General features: G+C 33.0%; 1 protein-coding gene across 1 annotated transcript; it reads right to left on the bottom strand.

Annotated features, from left to right (window-relative positions):
* Positions 1-10,775: 10,775 nt before the first annotated feature.
* On the bottom strand, positions 10,776-15,483 carry LOC132615530 (tropinone reductase 2). The gene is made up of 5 exons (XM_060330132.1): positions 15,325-15,483; positions 14,627-14,834; positions 12,678-12,894; positions 12,161-12,273; positions 10,776-11,574 (listed from the first exon to the last, which is right to left on the bottom strand). The coding sequence occupies exons 1-5, from the start codon at positions 15,387-15,389 to the stop codon at positions 11,395-11,397; spliced, it is 783 nt and encodes a 260-aa protein (XP_060186115.1). The 5' UTR covers positions 15,390-15,483; the 3' UTR covers positions 10,776-11,394.
* Positions 15,484-17,136: the final 1,653 nt, after the last annotated feature.

Here is a 17,136-nt window from a genome sequence, read left to right as displayed (position 1 = left end):
AGCATTTAGTGTACCCGTTCCACCATCCTTACCAGTTCCTTGCTTAAAACTAAATACTTGTGCACATAGGGTACATGTAACTGATTGGTTTTCCCTATCCTTAGTCATATATTTCCAAACTTTAGCTGTTGGCTTACGAGTTCTAGGCGGTTTGTCTTGTGTATGTGATTGTGCAGGACCTGTATCTCCTATGGGATTTTCGGGGGGTTGTGTTTCATCATCATCATCATCTAAGTCTTCATTAAAAGTGTCGGTAAAATGTTGTTGCATTGCCTCATGACCTAAAAGTGGATTATTTCCACCAACATCAATACCTAAATTAGGTGTTTCTTCCACAAATGTTTCCTCATTAAGCGCACCCCTAACAGTACGACTACTACTACCGGCACCACGTCTTAATCTCTTTGACATTATTAAATAGAAATAATTTAAATCACAATCAAATAAATCACAAGAAAATAAATTACAACAAATTAAATTTGCTAGAATTAAATTGCGTAAATTAAATTTCGAAAAATAAATTGCTAGAATTAAATTGCGAAAATTAAAGATAGAGTTGGAACGAAGGTACCAAATTGCCGAATTAATTTCCAACAAAGCGAAGGCGGCTAGAATTGCAAATCCACCAAAGCTACTTCGGATTGTTGCAAAATCACCAACTCCACCAACAATATTATAATTGCAAAATTAATAATTGAAAGTTGAAACTATAATAAGACTTTGTGGCTAATTATTGCAAAGTAACTATAATTGAGAGATTGAGATTTGAGAGAAAGATGAAGAAGAGTGAATTGAAATGAAAATGAAGAAGGGTTTATATAGGGGTGGGGGAGGGGTTAAAGTGTTAAAAAAAAATATTTGGGGGCCAAAAATTAAGAAAATGACCGTTTGGCAACGGCCATTTTTGCAAATGGACCGTTGCCAACGGTCTATTACCGAGGCCCAACGGCTCTTTCCTTTTTTTATTTTTTTTTTTTAAATTTTAACCGGTTTAACCGGTTCCGGTTAAAAAACATTTGGAACCGGACCGGTAAACTAATATCCGGTTAACCGGTTATACCGGTTCCGGTTCCGGTTCCAGTTTAACCGGTCCGGTTAAAACCGGTTACAATGAACCGGTTGACACCTTTAGTTCAGTGGGAACAGATTGGAGGCTAGAATTTGAACTACGGTTCCACCTCTTTTTCCAAGTTAGAAATCTTCTATTCGGTATTATATAAAATTTGTAATAATTCTAATGACTAATCAAAGCCATAAATTTACAGGAAGTTACATAAGTAAGAAATCTTAAAATTGACATCGCTAATTTTTAGCATAAAATTGATTGTATCAATTATAGCCAAATAATATTTACCATATTAACATAGCTCCTATTGAAAAAACTAAAAAAAGATCCCGTATAATATTAGCATAAGTCCTAGGGGTGTTCACGGTTTGGTTAAAAACCGATCCAAACCGAAAACTAAATCAAACCGATTAAAAAAATCGATATTTATTTGGGTTTGGTCTGTTTTGATTTTAACTTTTTAAAAACTGATAATATTTGGTTTGGTTTTGATTTTATTAACAAACAAACCGAAAAAATAATCGAACCGAACCGACAAATCATATACACATTTTTTTATAACTATATTTATATACCATATATCAATTTTTATAAATAATTTTAAGTACTTTATATACTTTTTCATCAAAATTTTATTTATCTCTAATAGGCTAATGAATTTTATTCCTTAAGCCAATTTCTTATAAGAAAGCCATGAATCCAAACTCATTTATTCAAAAAAAACAACTATAAGATTTACCTAAAAGAAAAATTGTATTTCGTATAAACTTTATTCACTTGATTAAAGCTTATAGATCTTAAGACATTTCCTTGATAGTCCAAAAAAATTATAGTTACCTTAATAAAAGGGTAATAACGAATTATAAGTTGAAAAAGGACAAAAATTCTTGCCTAATTTTAAGGGGGGAATGAAATAGAGAAATACCATTACATTTCATAAACCCCGAAAAATCGAAACCAAACCGATGGATATGTATTATATTTGGTTTGGTTTGGTTTTAATAATTAAAGAACCGACTAAAATGGTTTGGTTTTGGTTTTAACAAAAACCCAACACAAACCGAAACATGAACACCCCTAAGCATAACCCCTATTAAATGAGAAAAAAAAATATCTATCATAAATATATCCTCCTTTTTTCCAACAAATTCAAAAAATGCTAATAGCGGTTGACTAAAAAAGTTTTTTTTTTTTCCTATTCTCTTCCGTTCTTATTTTCTTTTTAGACTAGGAACTTTTTTTTTTCACCTTTCCTTTTTCTAGCGTCTTTATTTCTTTTTATATACTAGCAACTTTTTAAAAATTCGAATTTGGATATTATATATATTATTTTAACATATTACAAATTTGATAAGTAGTTTGTATTTTATATTCCAACGATATATACGGGTCATACCTCTCTCTCTCTCTCTCTCTCTCTCTCTCTCTCTATATATATATATATATATATATATTGATGAAGTATTAACATTATATAAAAAGTTACAGTATAATATACTTAAAATATATTAATAATTTTTTTAAAACTAAGCTATTAGCATAAAAATAAATTTGAAAAAGAAAATCAGAAAATTGTGGGGGAAGAGAGAGTGCTATGGAAGGGAGAGAAAAGAGTAAATGCATTAATTGTATTGATGGAAATAGATCTCATATATTAATGTAGAGGGATAATATTTAAATGGAATTTATAATTTATTTATTTATTTATTTTCAAAATGTTATATTTGTTATAACATGTGTTATATTTGCTACTTTTAAAAAGATATGTTGTTCTTGTATATAATTCTTATTAACTGGTGTAGTTGGTAAAAATCTCATAAATTTATACCATCAATTAAATATAATATAAATTTAATTTCGAACTTATCCTGGAATATCTCACCTTATCCTGCTTATCAAAGAAAAAATGAAGTTCAATAGAACCTTTCCTCAGGTTTGTCCTGCCCAAAATTTTAACACTTAATTATTTCCTTCTCGTTTTAGTTGTTTTCTTGTACTTAGGAAGTTTTTATTCTACTTCTACGCTCATTCTTTACATTCAATCTATTCCTACTTTCTTATAAATTAAACACATATAAACTCAGAGGCAGAGTCAAGCTTTGAATCTTATGAGTTAGGATTCTAATCTTTTAAAGTTATTGTGCACTAAAAGTAATGATTTGAGGTTCTAAATGTAATAATGTGCACATATTACCAATGAATTTCGTAAAAACAATGTAGAATTTAGACCTAAGCTATTAGGTTGGACCGAACCCGTTAGCTGGGTTTTAGGCCCGCCCCTATATGAACTAATATTTTGGTAACATGTATTAATAAAAACCTATATGTGAGTCTCCTTCCTTGGAAAACCTTCTGTAATACTAGTAAATGGTCTTAGAAAAATCTCTCTCTTGATATATACATTGCGGGCTTTTTACTATTCATATATATATATATATATATATATATATATATATATATATACCACGTCAATTCGTTATGTATATATAGATGATGAGATTCCATTGATATTGAGCCAAATTGATTAAAAATGAAGAAACAAAAATTAAAGAAAATATTACATCACAAAACAAGTTCAAGTTGCTGAAATTAATAAAATAAGAAGAATAAATCATGGATCGTTATTTTATTATATATCAATTCTCATGATCTGACGAAGGAACAGAAATAAAGAACGAGACAAAAGTCACCCCTAATATTCATTCAAATAAGATTGTCCATATCCAATATATATATAAAACATCGAATTGATGACAAAATAGCACCTCAGAGTTCAGAGTTGTATTTACATTACGTGTCGTAGTACATCTAGAAAAAACAAAATTTCTAATTTGGCTGTCTCGATCTACACTGTCCTTTGTTTATAATTACATCTTGGTTTATTTATGCGATTTCTAAAAACTCAAAAGTATTTATAAGTCAAAATGCTCAGTTAAATGTCAATAAGTTGGTCATCCCAATTTATAGCTTTCCAGCCTATAAGCCCTGACCAAATTTTTACTATTTTATCCTCAATACATATTTTTTTATTCTCAAAATACCTTTTCCTAAATAAAATAACTCCTAACTTCCTCTGGATTCATATATGTTGTTCGTCTTTTTTTCCTTACAAAGATACTTTAGATTTTTACAAGAAATGAAGAATATTTTAGTCATTTTGTCGAAAGAATAATTTATCATCACTTTTTTGAACATAATATTAACTGTTTATTATTAGTTTCAACACCTTTATCCAAACACATAATTGTTTATTCATAAAATTAATTCAAATTAAACCCTTAATAATACTTATAAGCTATGACACCCAGCGAACCCAAATAGGCTCTATATGATCTACATACCATGTTTTTGGTCTTTAATTAAGCTAAAGAAAAGTAGGATATTTATGTTTCTCCATGTGTATCTTATAATTAATTTTTTATGAAGCTTTTGAGTTCTAAAAATCAATAATAATGTCTAAGTGTTAATTGAAGCAAATATATGAAATTAAAAGTTAGCATGTTAGTAAGGTAATTTGTTGGGCTAAAACGGCTCAAAGATACTCTTAACATGATGTGATATTGTTCGCTTTGGGCCAAGCCCGCTCGGTTTTCCCCAAAAAGGTCTCACATCATTAAGAGTATCCAACTCCTTATAAATATCTCCATTTTCTTTTCAGGTATCAATGTGGTGCTTTGTTCGCACACCCAACAATCTCCCCCTCGAACTAAGTTCCACGTGGCTCATTATCATACCACGAGTCAGAGATTCAACATGTCTGTGTGTCACCCACACTGTCAGAGTATTTACGGTCACCGAAGCCCAAAGGCAGTGAATGTGTCTTCAAAGCTACGGGTAAAGGTCGTAAACCGGCCCATAGACGGGCAAAGGCACTAAGCCGGGCTCCACGCCACACTCTGCCATCTTCATACTCATCCCGCCAAACCATTGGCTCTGATACCAGTTGTTGGGCTAAAACGGCCCAAAGATACTCTTAACATGATGTGATATTGTCCGCTTTGAGCCAAGCCCGCACGGTTTTCCCCAAAAAAGCCTCACATCATTAAGAGTATCCAACTCCTTATAAATAACTCGCTTTTCTTTTCAGCTATCAATGCGGTACTTTGTTCGCACACCCAACAAATACTCATCCATAAGTAAAGTCGTCTCTCCCATTTTTGATGGAAAAATATTCCTCTAGCAATTAAACACCAGGATTGACTCACTCACGCTACTTCCAAAGATAGATAGAAAAGGTTAGAAATTCTCAGTTGTTGAGGTGGCTTAGTGACATCTGAGAGCAATTACAACAAAAGTAGCGGAAGGTACTATGACAGCAAAATGACTTGCCCATGAAAAAATATTTTCGTCAAAAATGATTCATGTCACACGAAACAAACCCTCAATATCTTTTATATGGACAAACAAAAGACAGAATGATGCATGAATAAAAAGATGCAACTCAATGTATTAACTCCCTCTATACATGATGTTCGAGAAAGGTCGGACCATATTTAATCTTATGTACTAGTCTTGTAATTATGTTAGTGTTGTTCCGTGACTTAATATATGACCTCCTGATAACACGATAATAACTTGTATCATTATGTCAAGGCTGAAGCAAGAATGATTAAATAAAAATTTAAAAATAAAACAAAAAATACTTATAACTTTTGATCCTCCAAAGTACGCACAAAGAGTCGTCATCTTTAAATCATTTAAAAGAAGAAGAACAAACTGCTCGAAAGGAATCACACAATAATGGTCATAACTAGAAAACATACAACAATGTCTCCCATACACTTGCAAAATAATGACTCTCAACTACATAAAGAATCCGATTTGTGAAAAATTAAAGTAAATTTTTTGGAAGAATAAATATCATAGATATTTAGAAGAGTTTCTAGAAAGCTATAATGTAATATCTTTGATATATATTGTATTTAGGAAATGTCTAGAAATTCTAGACACTTAGATATTTATAGTTGAGGATAGAATTATCTAGATCCTTTTGTATCTAGAATAATATCAAGATATTCTAGAGTAGTGGTAGGAGATAAAGATAACTAGATTTTATAATGGATGCATCTAGAAGAATTTCGAGAACCATCCCTATACAAGTATAAATAGGGGTGACCTTAGTCATTTGTAATCGACCCATAAAAAACTCAATTGTAAGTCATTCAAGCCAATTCAAGAGAGTCTTCTTCCATTACAAAGTTCTCATTTCCAAAGCCTCCTCTTGTTTAGTTGAATCTTCCGATCTTAGTTAACGATCTTGGGCTAGCAGAAGGTCTCCCCGATTTAATTTTCTTCTGCTATATTTCTCTACATGGTATCAGGGCCATAACCATACGTTGGCTTCTGGATTTTGTTTCAAGATCGGGTCAGTGTTAGATTCAACTAGTTTCTCTAAATGGATTTGAAGGGTGGTGTTAATGGACTGGGGATGGAATTGTTGGACCAGTATAATTACAAGGTATGGAAGACATGTATGGAGTCATACCTTGTGGGTGAGGATTTGTGGGATGTTGTCAATGAAAGTTACACAAGTCCTCCTTCCAAAGGACCGGAAAATAGTAGCGTATACAAGAAGTGGAAGCAGATTAATGCGAAAGCGGAGTTCATCCATTTCTCACAACTTGTTTGATCATATTATTAGGTGAAAATCAGCTCATGAGAAACGGAGGACTCTCGATCAGCTGTTCAACAAGAAGGATGAAGCCCGACTACAGATATTGGAGAATGAATTAGCGAACACCACTCAAGGTAATCCATCTATTGCTAAGTACTTTTTGAAGATTAAGAATTTATGTTCAGAGATCTCTTTATTTTACCCCGACAAGGCTATCTATGAAGCACGAATGAGAAGAATTATCATTCGTGGTTTGAAGCCAGAATATATTCCTTTTGTTACATCAATTCAAGGATGGGCTCAAGTACCATCCTTGGAGAAGTTTGAGAATTCGTTGTCATCACTAGAGCTACTAGCCAAATAGATGGCTAGTGTATGTTTTAAAGAAGGGGAAGGAAATGCTTTTGTAGCCGACAAGAGGAACTTCAAAGGAAAAACATTCAGAGATACGCCACACTCTCGATCTCAAAGTGTTTCCAGCTCGCTAGAAAAGGAGAGAGAGTCTACTAATAACTATAAGAAGACTCTAAAATGTTATAGGTGTGGTAAAATAGGACACATAAAAAGATATTGCCGAACAAAAGAGAGCAACATGGCTCAAGTTGAGAAAGCTGCTGAAGAAGAAGAGGACTAGGGAAGGTGCTTCATAGCTGAGGCTTGAGTAGTAGATGACCTGTCTTCCTTTAATTTCGAAAGAGACTAGATCATGGATTCAAGAGATAATACGGTCCATTACGTGGAGAAGGAAGGCATTGGTGTCATCAACAAAAAGCAAGCAGATTCCAAAGACGTTCAGACTAGTGATGTGGTAGCTGCTATCAAGGAAATCAACGAAGCAAATCCTGAAGCTGGTAATAAAAGTCTGGAGGTGAGGGATGTTGAAGTAGAACCTGAGCAGGCAGTGTCTGAAACTATATATGGAAATGGTGACCATTCCGAAGAAAGCATTGAGGGAATTGTAGTGGAAGTTGAAGTCTCTGGTCAATCATCTACCGTATCAAAGTCAATCACTAGCTCAGATCAAATACTGGAAGCAGATGGAGAAGCCGACGATCAAATATGTTATATCCCGTATTTTTGTACGATTGGATTATTCGTAAGTTAATCGACATAAGTTCAAGGACAAGATTATTTTGAGATATGAGACAAGGACTTTTTAATCCCGATATTAATAAGTGCACGATTTGTTTGTAAATTTTAATTTGTGTAGAAATATTAGTGGAGATTAGGGATTAACTAACCATGATTAGATTATTAAGTGGGGATTTATAATTAATTAAGTTAATTATAGTGCTAAATGGACCCCACTACAACATGGCCAAATCTGATTGGTCTATGCCATAGTGGGACATGTGTCAACATGGCTGAGTGCATATATATATATTTCATGGACGACTCATTAATTACAACTTCATCTTCACATTTCTTGAAAGCAAAGTTCATAACACAGCCATGGCAGCTCACGGCCATGGCAGTTCACCATCTTGATAGCAAAAAAAAATTCAAATTAAATCCCAAGGTGCTTTAAATGTTCAAGGAGGCAGCAACATAAGAATATTTAGTTGACGAAAAAGAAGTGGTGCAATTGGTGCAAGTGATTGTAGGATCTGTCCTAACTAAATTAAGGTAAGATCTTCTCTTTTTATGGTGTAATTGGAGTAGATGATGTTGTAATTGAGAGATTAACCCTTATTAAGTGGAATTGGATGCAAGGAATTGTACACGTTAATGTTAAGGTTCTGTTTGGACCGTGTTGGGGTTGTTCCAATTTAATAATGGTGGATTAAGTTTGATTAGTGTTGTCGTTATTGTTGTATTGTATTTGAGGGTAATTTGTTTATGTTGGAGGGCTGGAAATATAGTTATAGATAAGTATAGGTGGTGTTGTTCATGGCAATATTATGCTCTTTTCTATGTGTTTGTAATTTTGCGAAGTAAAGGTCGAAAATTGTATTTCGATGTTGTAGTCTTGGTGGACTGTTTCGAGCTTGTTATTAAAATGACATTGAAGTAGTTTTCTTGTACATGGATGGTAGTTGAGTTGTTATCGTTGTTGTTGGTATTGTTGTGCTAATCGGAGATTTATTGAAAGTTCGGGTTAGGCGAATTATATAGAGGAAATGCTGCCCGATTTCCGTTAAGTTCTTAACTAATTAAAATACGAATCAAGAAGTATGAACTAAGAAGTGATTCCCATAAGTGATTGGTTGTAGATTTATAAGTTTGGAAGTCGTAGTTTATTAACAATAGTGTCACTCTCATATTAATAGGCTAAAGGGGCGACGAAGCAAGCTTGGTTACGGTTGATCTATAACAGGTATGTTAAGGCTATCCCTTCCTTCTTTTTGGCATGATCTTTATGAAACAAACAGACGACGAACATATAACTCCAAAGAAGCTCCTGTTCTTAGAGACACTAGGATGGCTAATGTTCTTGATTTCCAGAACCTACTTCATTATGTCTTGATACGTGTCTATGATTCCTGAAGTTCTATTTGATATAATCCATAGTGACATTCGAAGGGTACATGACATGACTATTGTCTTTGATTTTCAAATGATAGCTCATTATAATTATTCTATGGAGTCTTAGACATGACTTAGTTTGCATATAGTTGCTCACTACTCTGCTCGTGCATTCTCTTAATATATCTTTCGCCGAGTCCCGGGTCGGGTATGTTTTCGTGCACAGTTTCACTGCATTGTTCACCGAGTCCCTCACTAGAGGGCCGGGTACGGTATATATATATATATATATATATATATATATATATATATATATATATATATATATATGATGATGTGATTATGGCGCCGAGTATGGTATATGATGACTTTATTCACCGAGTCCCATAATGGGCCAGGTATGGTATATGATATAAACATGGATGATTCTCACCTCTTAAGGCACAGGTGCATTGGTATCTTTGATTATCATATTTGCCTCCTGTAATCTTTTATTCAATTATGAGTTTCCTTATTGTATTTCATGCTTTATATACTCAGTACATATCTCGTACTGACCCCCTTTCTCCGGGGGGCTGCGTTTCATGCCCGCAGGTACAGACACTCGGTTTGGTGATCTTCCAGCTTAGGACTTCTGCTCAGCTGTTTGGAGAGCTCTATTGTTCCGGAGCCTAGACTATTTTGGTACAGATATTTTGATATAGACTTATGTATATGTCCAGGGGTACGGCGGGGCCCTGTCCCGTCATATTTCACTTTTATACTCTTAGAGGTCTGTAGATATGTGTGGGTTGTATATAGGTTTTGGTCAGCTGTGTCGATATGGTTTGCTTTTGATATTCCCGTGTATAGTGGCAGCCTCGTCGGCTTGCGTATTTTGTTATGTTGTGGCTAGCCATGACTCCTCAGGAGACAGGTTTATGATATGTGGTGTTGTGAATCCTTCGTTTGTTTTTACAAGTTTCCATATTGTCCTTAGTTTTAGTTTGACTATATTTAATAGATTCGTATACGAGTGTCCAGTTCGGGCACTAGTCATGGCCTATGGGGTTGGATCGTGACAAAATAAATGAAGAGGTTGGCCTTGAAGGCTCAATTTCATATGGAGATACAAACAGTATGATTTTTGGAAGCTCTGAAGCTGCCAAACAATTTATTGACGAGCTGAAAAGGGAATTTAGTAGTGGATCATATGCTAGTATTGAGGCTTCGAAGGAAATTCATGGTCAGATCGTCATCGACTCAGGTGTTTCTCCAGATAACACAATTGTTAAGGAGCTAAGAGAAAGGGGGAGTCTGGAAACTCAAGAATGTGAAGTTCAGCATGAAGATGATACACGTGGTTTGCAAAGGTAAAAAAGAAATGGTGGAAAGTCTGTCCGCTACAGAAATGAAAATTTTATCAAGACGTATTCATGTTTCTTTAGAGGCCCAATTATTAGCGGAAAACCATCATCAAGAAGTGTCGGGAAAACATTGCTGAGATCTTCACCAAGGCACGTTCAAAAGCTTCGTCTAAGTTCTTCCGCGACAAGTTCAGGATAGCTTCTAAAAAATTACTTTAAGGGGGAGTGTGAAAAATTAAAGTTAATTTTTTGGAAGAATAAATATCATAGATATTTAGAAGAGTTTCTAGAAAGCTATAATGTAATATCTTTGATATATATTGTATTTAGAAAATGTCTAGAAATTCTAGACACTTAGATATTTGTAGTTGAAGATAGAATTATCTATATCTAGAATAATATCAAGATATTCTAAAGTAGTGGTAGGAGATAAAGATAACTAGATTTTTCTAATGGATGTATCTAGAAGTATTTCTAGAACCATCCCTACACAAGTATAAATAGGGGCGGCCTTAGTCATTTGTAATCAACCCATAAAAAATCCAATTGTAAGTCATTCAAGCTAATTCAAAAGAGTCTTCTTCCATTACAAAGTTCTCCTTTCCAAAGCTTCCTCTTCTTTAGTTGAATCTTCCAATCTTAGTTAACAATCTTGGGTTAGCAGAAAGTCTCCCCAATTTACTTTTGTTCTGCTATATTTCTCTACATCATTATTCTTTGACAAAAAGCCATCTTCCCTTTCGCAAAAAGTCAACTTGAAATTCTTTTTCGAAATTATTCCACCACTAATAAAGTAGATTACTTTGAATAGTTGAATGACTTGGTCTCTGCAGCCGAAATAGGAAGTTCAATTCCTTCCCTTATTTGATAATTTACAAAAGTAAAGGCAAATTGAAGGATGATTAAAAACCACCATTAGCCATAAAGCCACCATCAACATATATAATTTGGCCTGTGACATATGAAGCAGCAGGAAAACAGAGAAACGCAACCACTGCTGCAAGTTCTTTGGGCTCTCCCATTCGACGGAGCGCACATCTATCAATCAACTTATCCAAGTTTTCTTTTTGCTCTGGATCTTGCTGCAACAAACAAATCAAATTAAGAATTAGAAAGTTTTATTAACTTATATACATTGATCGTGCAAATAATTATATATATATATATATATATATATATATATATATATATATATATATATATATATATATATATGTTTGTTTTCCGAGCAATTTAATTAGTTATAACATGTTCTATTACTCAATTTTTCAAGTTACTGATAGCCTGTTTAATTTGGCCAAGCTTCTGGAAAGCTAAAAGTACTTTTTTGAAAAACAAAATATGCAATATTAGAAAGCTGAGATGTTTGGCCAAGTTTTTAGGAAAAAAAGATAAGTGATTTTGAATAGTAACAGAGTATTTTTTTAGAAGCTAGAAAATATAGTTTTTCCCATAAGCACTTTTAGAACATTAGCCAAGTACAAAGTACTACTCAAATATTCTCAAAAAGTGTTTTTCAAATTGATTGGTCAAACACAAGTTGCTATTCTCCAAAAATAATTTTTTAAAGTATTTGTAACATACCACTTTTAAAATAAGCATATTTTGAAAGTTTAGCAAAAAAATACTGTAAATCTAAGAAACACTAATTAAGTGGATGATATTTACTATTGTCATTTCGACAAGAGAAGTTGCAATAACCCCTGGTCCAACACCGTTGACACGAATATGGTCCTTTGCCCACTCAAACGCTAAGCATCTTGTGAGTTGATCCATTGCTCCTATTGCCAATAAATTAAATTAGTTAATTAACCCAAAGTATTAGTAATATGCAAAATTCTTGATTCCTTTTTTTTTTTTCTTAACTGAAAATTTCACAAAACATATCCCTCTGATCCAATTTATTTGGTACATCCCTCTGATCCAATTTATTTGGTACCGTTTAGATTTTGCCATTCAATTTTTTTTTTTATTTTGACCATGATTTCGGCCATAATCTTTAAATTTTTTGAAATAAAATTCACATATTTGAAAATTATGTAAAAAAATACTACAAGTCCCAATAATTAACAATTTAAAATGTTTACCTAACATGTAAAAAATAGAGGTGAACAAAACTCGTTTGACTTTTGAAATCTGACAGGTGCTACATCAATCGAAACGAAATGAGTAATACATCCATTACCTTTGGTTGCTCCATAAACTGCCTCATATGGAAGTGCAGAAGCACCAGAAATAGAAGAAATAAAGACAACATTTCCCCTTTCTGATGCCTTTAATAAGGGATGTGCAAGTACAGACAAATGGTAAGCAGCCTCAAAGTTGATGCTCATGATCAGAGAGTAATCTTCCATAGTGTAATCTTTAGCTTCTTTGTATATGACAATACCAGCATTATTTACCTTGGGAGAAAAACAAATTGAAAAAAAAAAAAATGGTCAAGATGCCATATCTTTCTCTAAAGGGAAAAAGGTGAAATATACCTCTCTACTTTAGTTTATTGGCTAACTTTGCCCTCCGTTAGCCAAAGTAGTCAAATATACCCCTCACGTTACAAAGTGAAGCCAAATATACCCCTACCGTTAGGAAAGTTTCAATAATACTCCTCATTTCTAACATATTCCTACATAAGCAAGTCTAATTATTGGAATTGGGTGACATGGACACCGCATGACATTTAACTTATTCTATGTGGTGCCTACGTGGCAATTTTTTAAAAAACAAGCTAGAAAATTGATTTTTTTTTAAAACAAACATGAAAAAAAGTGGCTTTTATTAAAAATCTAAAAACTTTTTTGTTTTAATAAAACCCTTTTTTAAATATATTCTCGAAAATTGGATATTTTAGTTAAAAAATATGAAAAATGATTTTTTTTTTAAATCTAGAAAACTGTAAAGTATTTTTTTTTAAAAAAAAAAAAGCTTCCTATTTTTTAAAAAAAAATCTGGATTAATTTTTTAAAAAAAATTGAAAAATTGATTAAAAAAAATCATTTCCAATTTTCCAGAATTTCTTTTTTTTAAGAAGCGGGTTTTATGAAATAAAATGAAAATCATATTTTTAATAAAAGCCATTTTTAACAGATTTCTTTTTAGAAAATCAATTTTCTAGATTGTTTTAAAAAAAATATTGTCACGTAGGCATCACATAGAATAAAGTAAATGCCATGTGGCGTCTATGTCACCCAGTTCCAATGATTAGACTTGTTTATGTGGAAATATGTTAGAAATGAGGGGTATTTTTGAAACTTTGCTAACGGTAGGGATATATTTGGCCCAACTTGTAACGGGAGGGGTATATTTGACTATTTTGGCTAACGGAGGACAAAGTTGGCTAATAAACTAAAGTAGAGGGGTATATTTTACCCTTTTTTCCCTTCTCTAAAAGCAGAGTGCATGTTTTGATGATCCGTAAACCGTCCTTAACGAGTGATCGTCTCATGTTTGAACTTGATGAATCATTTTTGTGCTGATTTGTTATCAACCCCACTTCCGGGCCCCATATGGTATAATGAAAAACTCAAACTTGTTATCCATTGATGAATGAAAAATTGCATATACTATAATTTCTAATTGGCCATGTTCGACACTTCGACTTAAGATAGAAATTGGCTTGAGCAGCAGGCATTAAGAAAAGCGTATAAAATTTGATGCTCCCTCCGTCCGAATTTACATAAATGGTGTTTGATTAGACACACAAAAATTTAAAAAGAAAAAGTCAAAAAAAAGCAAGTATTGAACTAATAAAAGGATTGAAACATAACCTAAATACAAGAAATAATAAGAAGAGATCGTCTGTCCTCCTATAAAAAGACTGAAACATAAGCTAAAACAAGAACATCTTCATCGAAAGCTCCAGTATTCTAATAGTGAGAAAGTATGAAATTCGATCGAGAATCTCATTATCTATTAGGTGGGCCAAAGATTTCTTTTAGTTTAAAACATGCCATATATACTTCTGTGACTACAGAATAAATTAAAAAAAAATAAAGTTAAATTATTTTTTTTATATATATAGCAAAACCAATCACATTCTTTTGGGGAAAGAAAGAAAAAAAAATGTGTTACATAAATTGAGACAGACTGGATTGGATGAATTAGTGAACTATACCGTTAGAAATGCATCAAACTTACCAAAATATTGAGCTTGCCATCGAAATGATTGGCGACAGTCTTCATAAACTCCTCTCGTTCAGTTCTTGATGATAAATCACAAACAGATGCTTCAACTTTAAAACCTTTACTTCTCCATTGAGTCAAGCACTCATTAAGCTCCTTTTGATTACGTGAACATGTATAAACTGATGCTCCAAGACCTGCTAGTTCCTCTACGATCCCATACCTAAATGATAAATATCATCAACAAATTAAATGATCATTACTATATGTTGGAAGCATGTATTGGGTCCGGTCAATTCATAAAATTCTGCTAACTAATTAGAATGTTAGTCCATTAGCTTGTCCTCCTCCTGAACTCTTCCTATAACGTATAAATATATCATTACTAGTGTTTGAAGAGAGAGGCTTGTCCCTCATAATATGACGGCTAAGTTTTTTTTTAAAAAAAAAAAAAATCAAAAAAGAACGTTCAGCTTCTAAAGGATATTTGGGCTGTGGATGAAATGAAATTCTTGTCTTGTGAGGATTTCCGTCTATCGATAACACACAAGTCGTGATTGCTACAAGTCCACTTCCGCAAAGGAGAAATCTGTAAGTTTCTTAAACTAGTGTTTTAGGTTAAATAGTACAATATATATAGACTTGATTTAAATTGCAGAATTTTCTAGCATATATCAAGAATCCAAAACCAATAATAATAATTAAAAGCTCACCCTATGCCTCGAGAGCCACCAGTAACAAGGGCAGTGCAGCCTTCAAGATTCCACCTTCCTGCCATAACTCACAAATTATTGAAGAAATGGAAATAATGGGTTTTAGAGAAGTTTTTAACGAAGTGGTCCTCGAGTTGATTTATAGAATTCTTTTCCACATTTTTTAATTTTAATTGCCAAAAGGGACAAAAGGATTATTTGCTCTCTTAATTTGGTTGTGCAAAACAGTTACGGTTGAAGATTTTCCACTGTGCTGTCGTTATTTCAGATATTTTGGATGGGAATTATTTTATAATCATTGACAGAGTAAATGAATCTTTTTACGCAGTTGATGCAATTTAACTTGATGTATAGAGAAGGTTATTTGACTTATTTTTCACAGATTATGTATGGTTATAGTTATTTTCTATTACCTTTATAATGTGACCCGTAAAATCGTTTATCAACTCTCAAATGTATAAAAATTACAATATTAACATATCTAGTATAATCACACCAGGTAGAATCTGGGGAGGGTAGAGTCTACAAAGACCTTACTCATATCTTGTAAAGGTAGAGATGTGATTTTCGATAGACCCTCGGCTCAAGAAAAGATGAAAAGGCAGCAGTAATAAAAGGTACTAACGACAGTAAAATAATAAGATAAATGAAATGAAAAAAACGAGCAGTTAGCCCTAGAGATCTAAGAATAAGCAGACGAAAAAAGCTACTAATACTCCTGGTATGGAAAAGAGATCTGTGCGGCAATCTACGAACTTTCTACGCTGATACTCGACCTTCACATCCTCCTATCAAGGGTCATGTCCTCGACACTTATTCACCTCTGCCCAAAACTTCTTTGGCCTATTTGCACCACTATATTAACTAGGGAAAACATTGTTAACTCTATACCGTAGCAATTAATGACTTTTTAAATTTGATAAATCTGCATTTAGCATGATGGTGTGATCCGATGCAAGTGGAAATTAGACATAATTAGTGGGCATTAACATTTTGCCCTAATAATTTATTTTGAACACTTAGCTTACATGGGCACTAGTTAACTTTAATTGATACGGACTAGAAGATATTTAATAGTATCAATACTTAACACTTTGAAGTAAAGAATAAAGAAAAATATGCTCAAAATTAGACAATTGCGTTTAATGGGCATTAAACAACTAATTTTGCCTCGTTAATTAATTTAGTTTTGAAAACTTAGCTCACATGTCCCGGGTTAACTTTAATTGAAAGAATATATTGAAAAGAGACAAGTAAAGAAAAATATGCTTATCCAACTACCCATTTATTTGAAGGAGAATGAGATGTAAGAAGGGGCACAATGTAGAAATGGGGAGCGGTGCTGGTTGTCCTGTTGAACATGAATTAAGAAGATGGGCACTGTATCAACTAGTGATAGTTTTAGCTCTCTTTATATGGTTGACTTTAGGGATGTGTTTGGTACGAATGAAAATGTTTTCCACGGGAAAAATTCTCTTGAAAAATAAGTGGTTTTTTTACTTTTATATATATATATATAGGCAAACATTGTGGGGTAGAGATTGGATGATAAGATGTGGGTGGTGAGGATGGGAGCTATATATGGAGGGTGGAAGTGGGGCTAGGATGTGTTAGAGGGTAGAGTACTAGTGTGGAATGTCATTTGTGTAACTCGTTTTTTCTAGATCCATTAGAGAGGTCATTCTCCTTATTTTTAGAAGCTTATTTTTCTAGAAAATATTTTTCAAAAATTTTGAGCAACCAAACTTGAAAAAAATTGAAAAATAATTTATGAAAAATGTTTTCCTCCGAACACAACCTAAGTCTTAAATT

This window comes from Lycium barbarum, chromosome 10 (assembly GCF_019175385.1).
Source record: "Lycium barbarum isolate Lr01 chromosome 10, ASM1917538v2, whole genome shotgun sequence".
NCBI classification, from domain to species: Eukaryota; Viridiplantae; Streptophyta; class Magnoliopsida; order Solanales; family Solanaceae; genus Lycium; species Lycium barbarum.
The sequence above is the reverse complement of the archived record's forward strand: the minus strand, read 5'-3'. Positions and strand labels throughout refer to the sequence as shown.

What these genes read in the sequence shown, in the direction of transcription:
- LOC132615530 (XM_060330132.1), bottom strand. Translation starts at nt 15,389, where the DNA reads ATGGCAGGAAGGTGGAATCTTGAAGGCTGCACTGCCCTTGTTACTGGT. An exon ending in AGTTTATGGAGCAACCAAAG is followed by an intron (nt 12,274 to 12,677) that starts GTAATGGATGTA and finishes TATTGGCAATAG; the next exon opens with GAGCAATGGATCAACTCACA. An exon ending in CTCTTGTCGAAATGACAATA is followed by an intron (nt 11,575 to 12,160) that starts GTAAATATCATC and finishes TGTTTGTTGCAG; the next exon opens with CAAGATCCAGAGCAAAAAGA.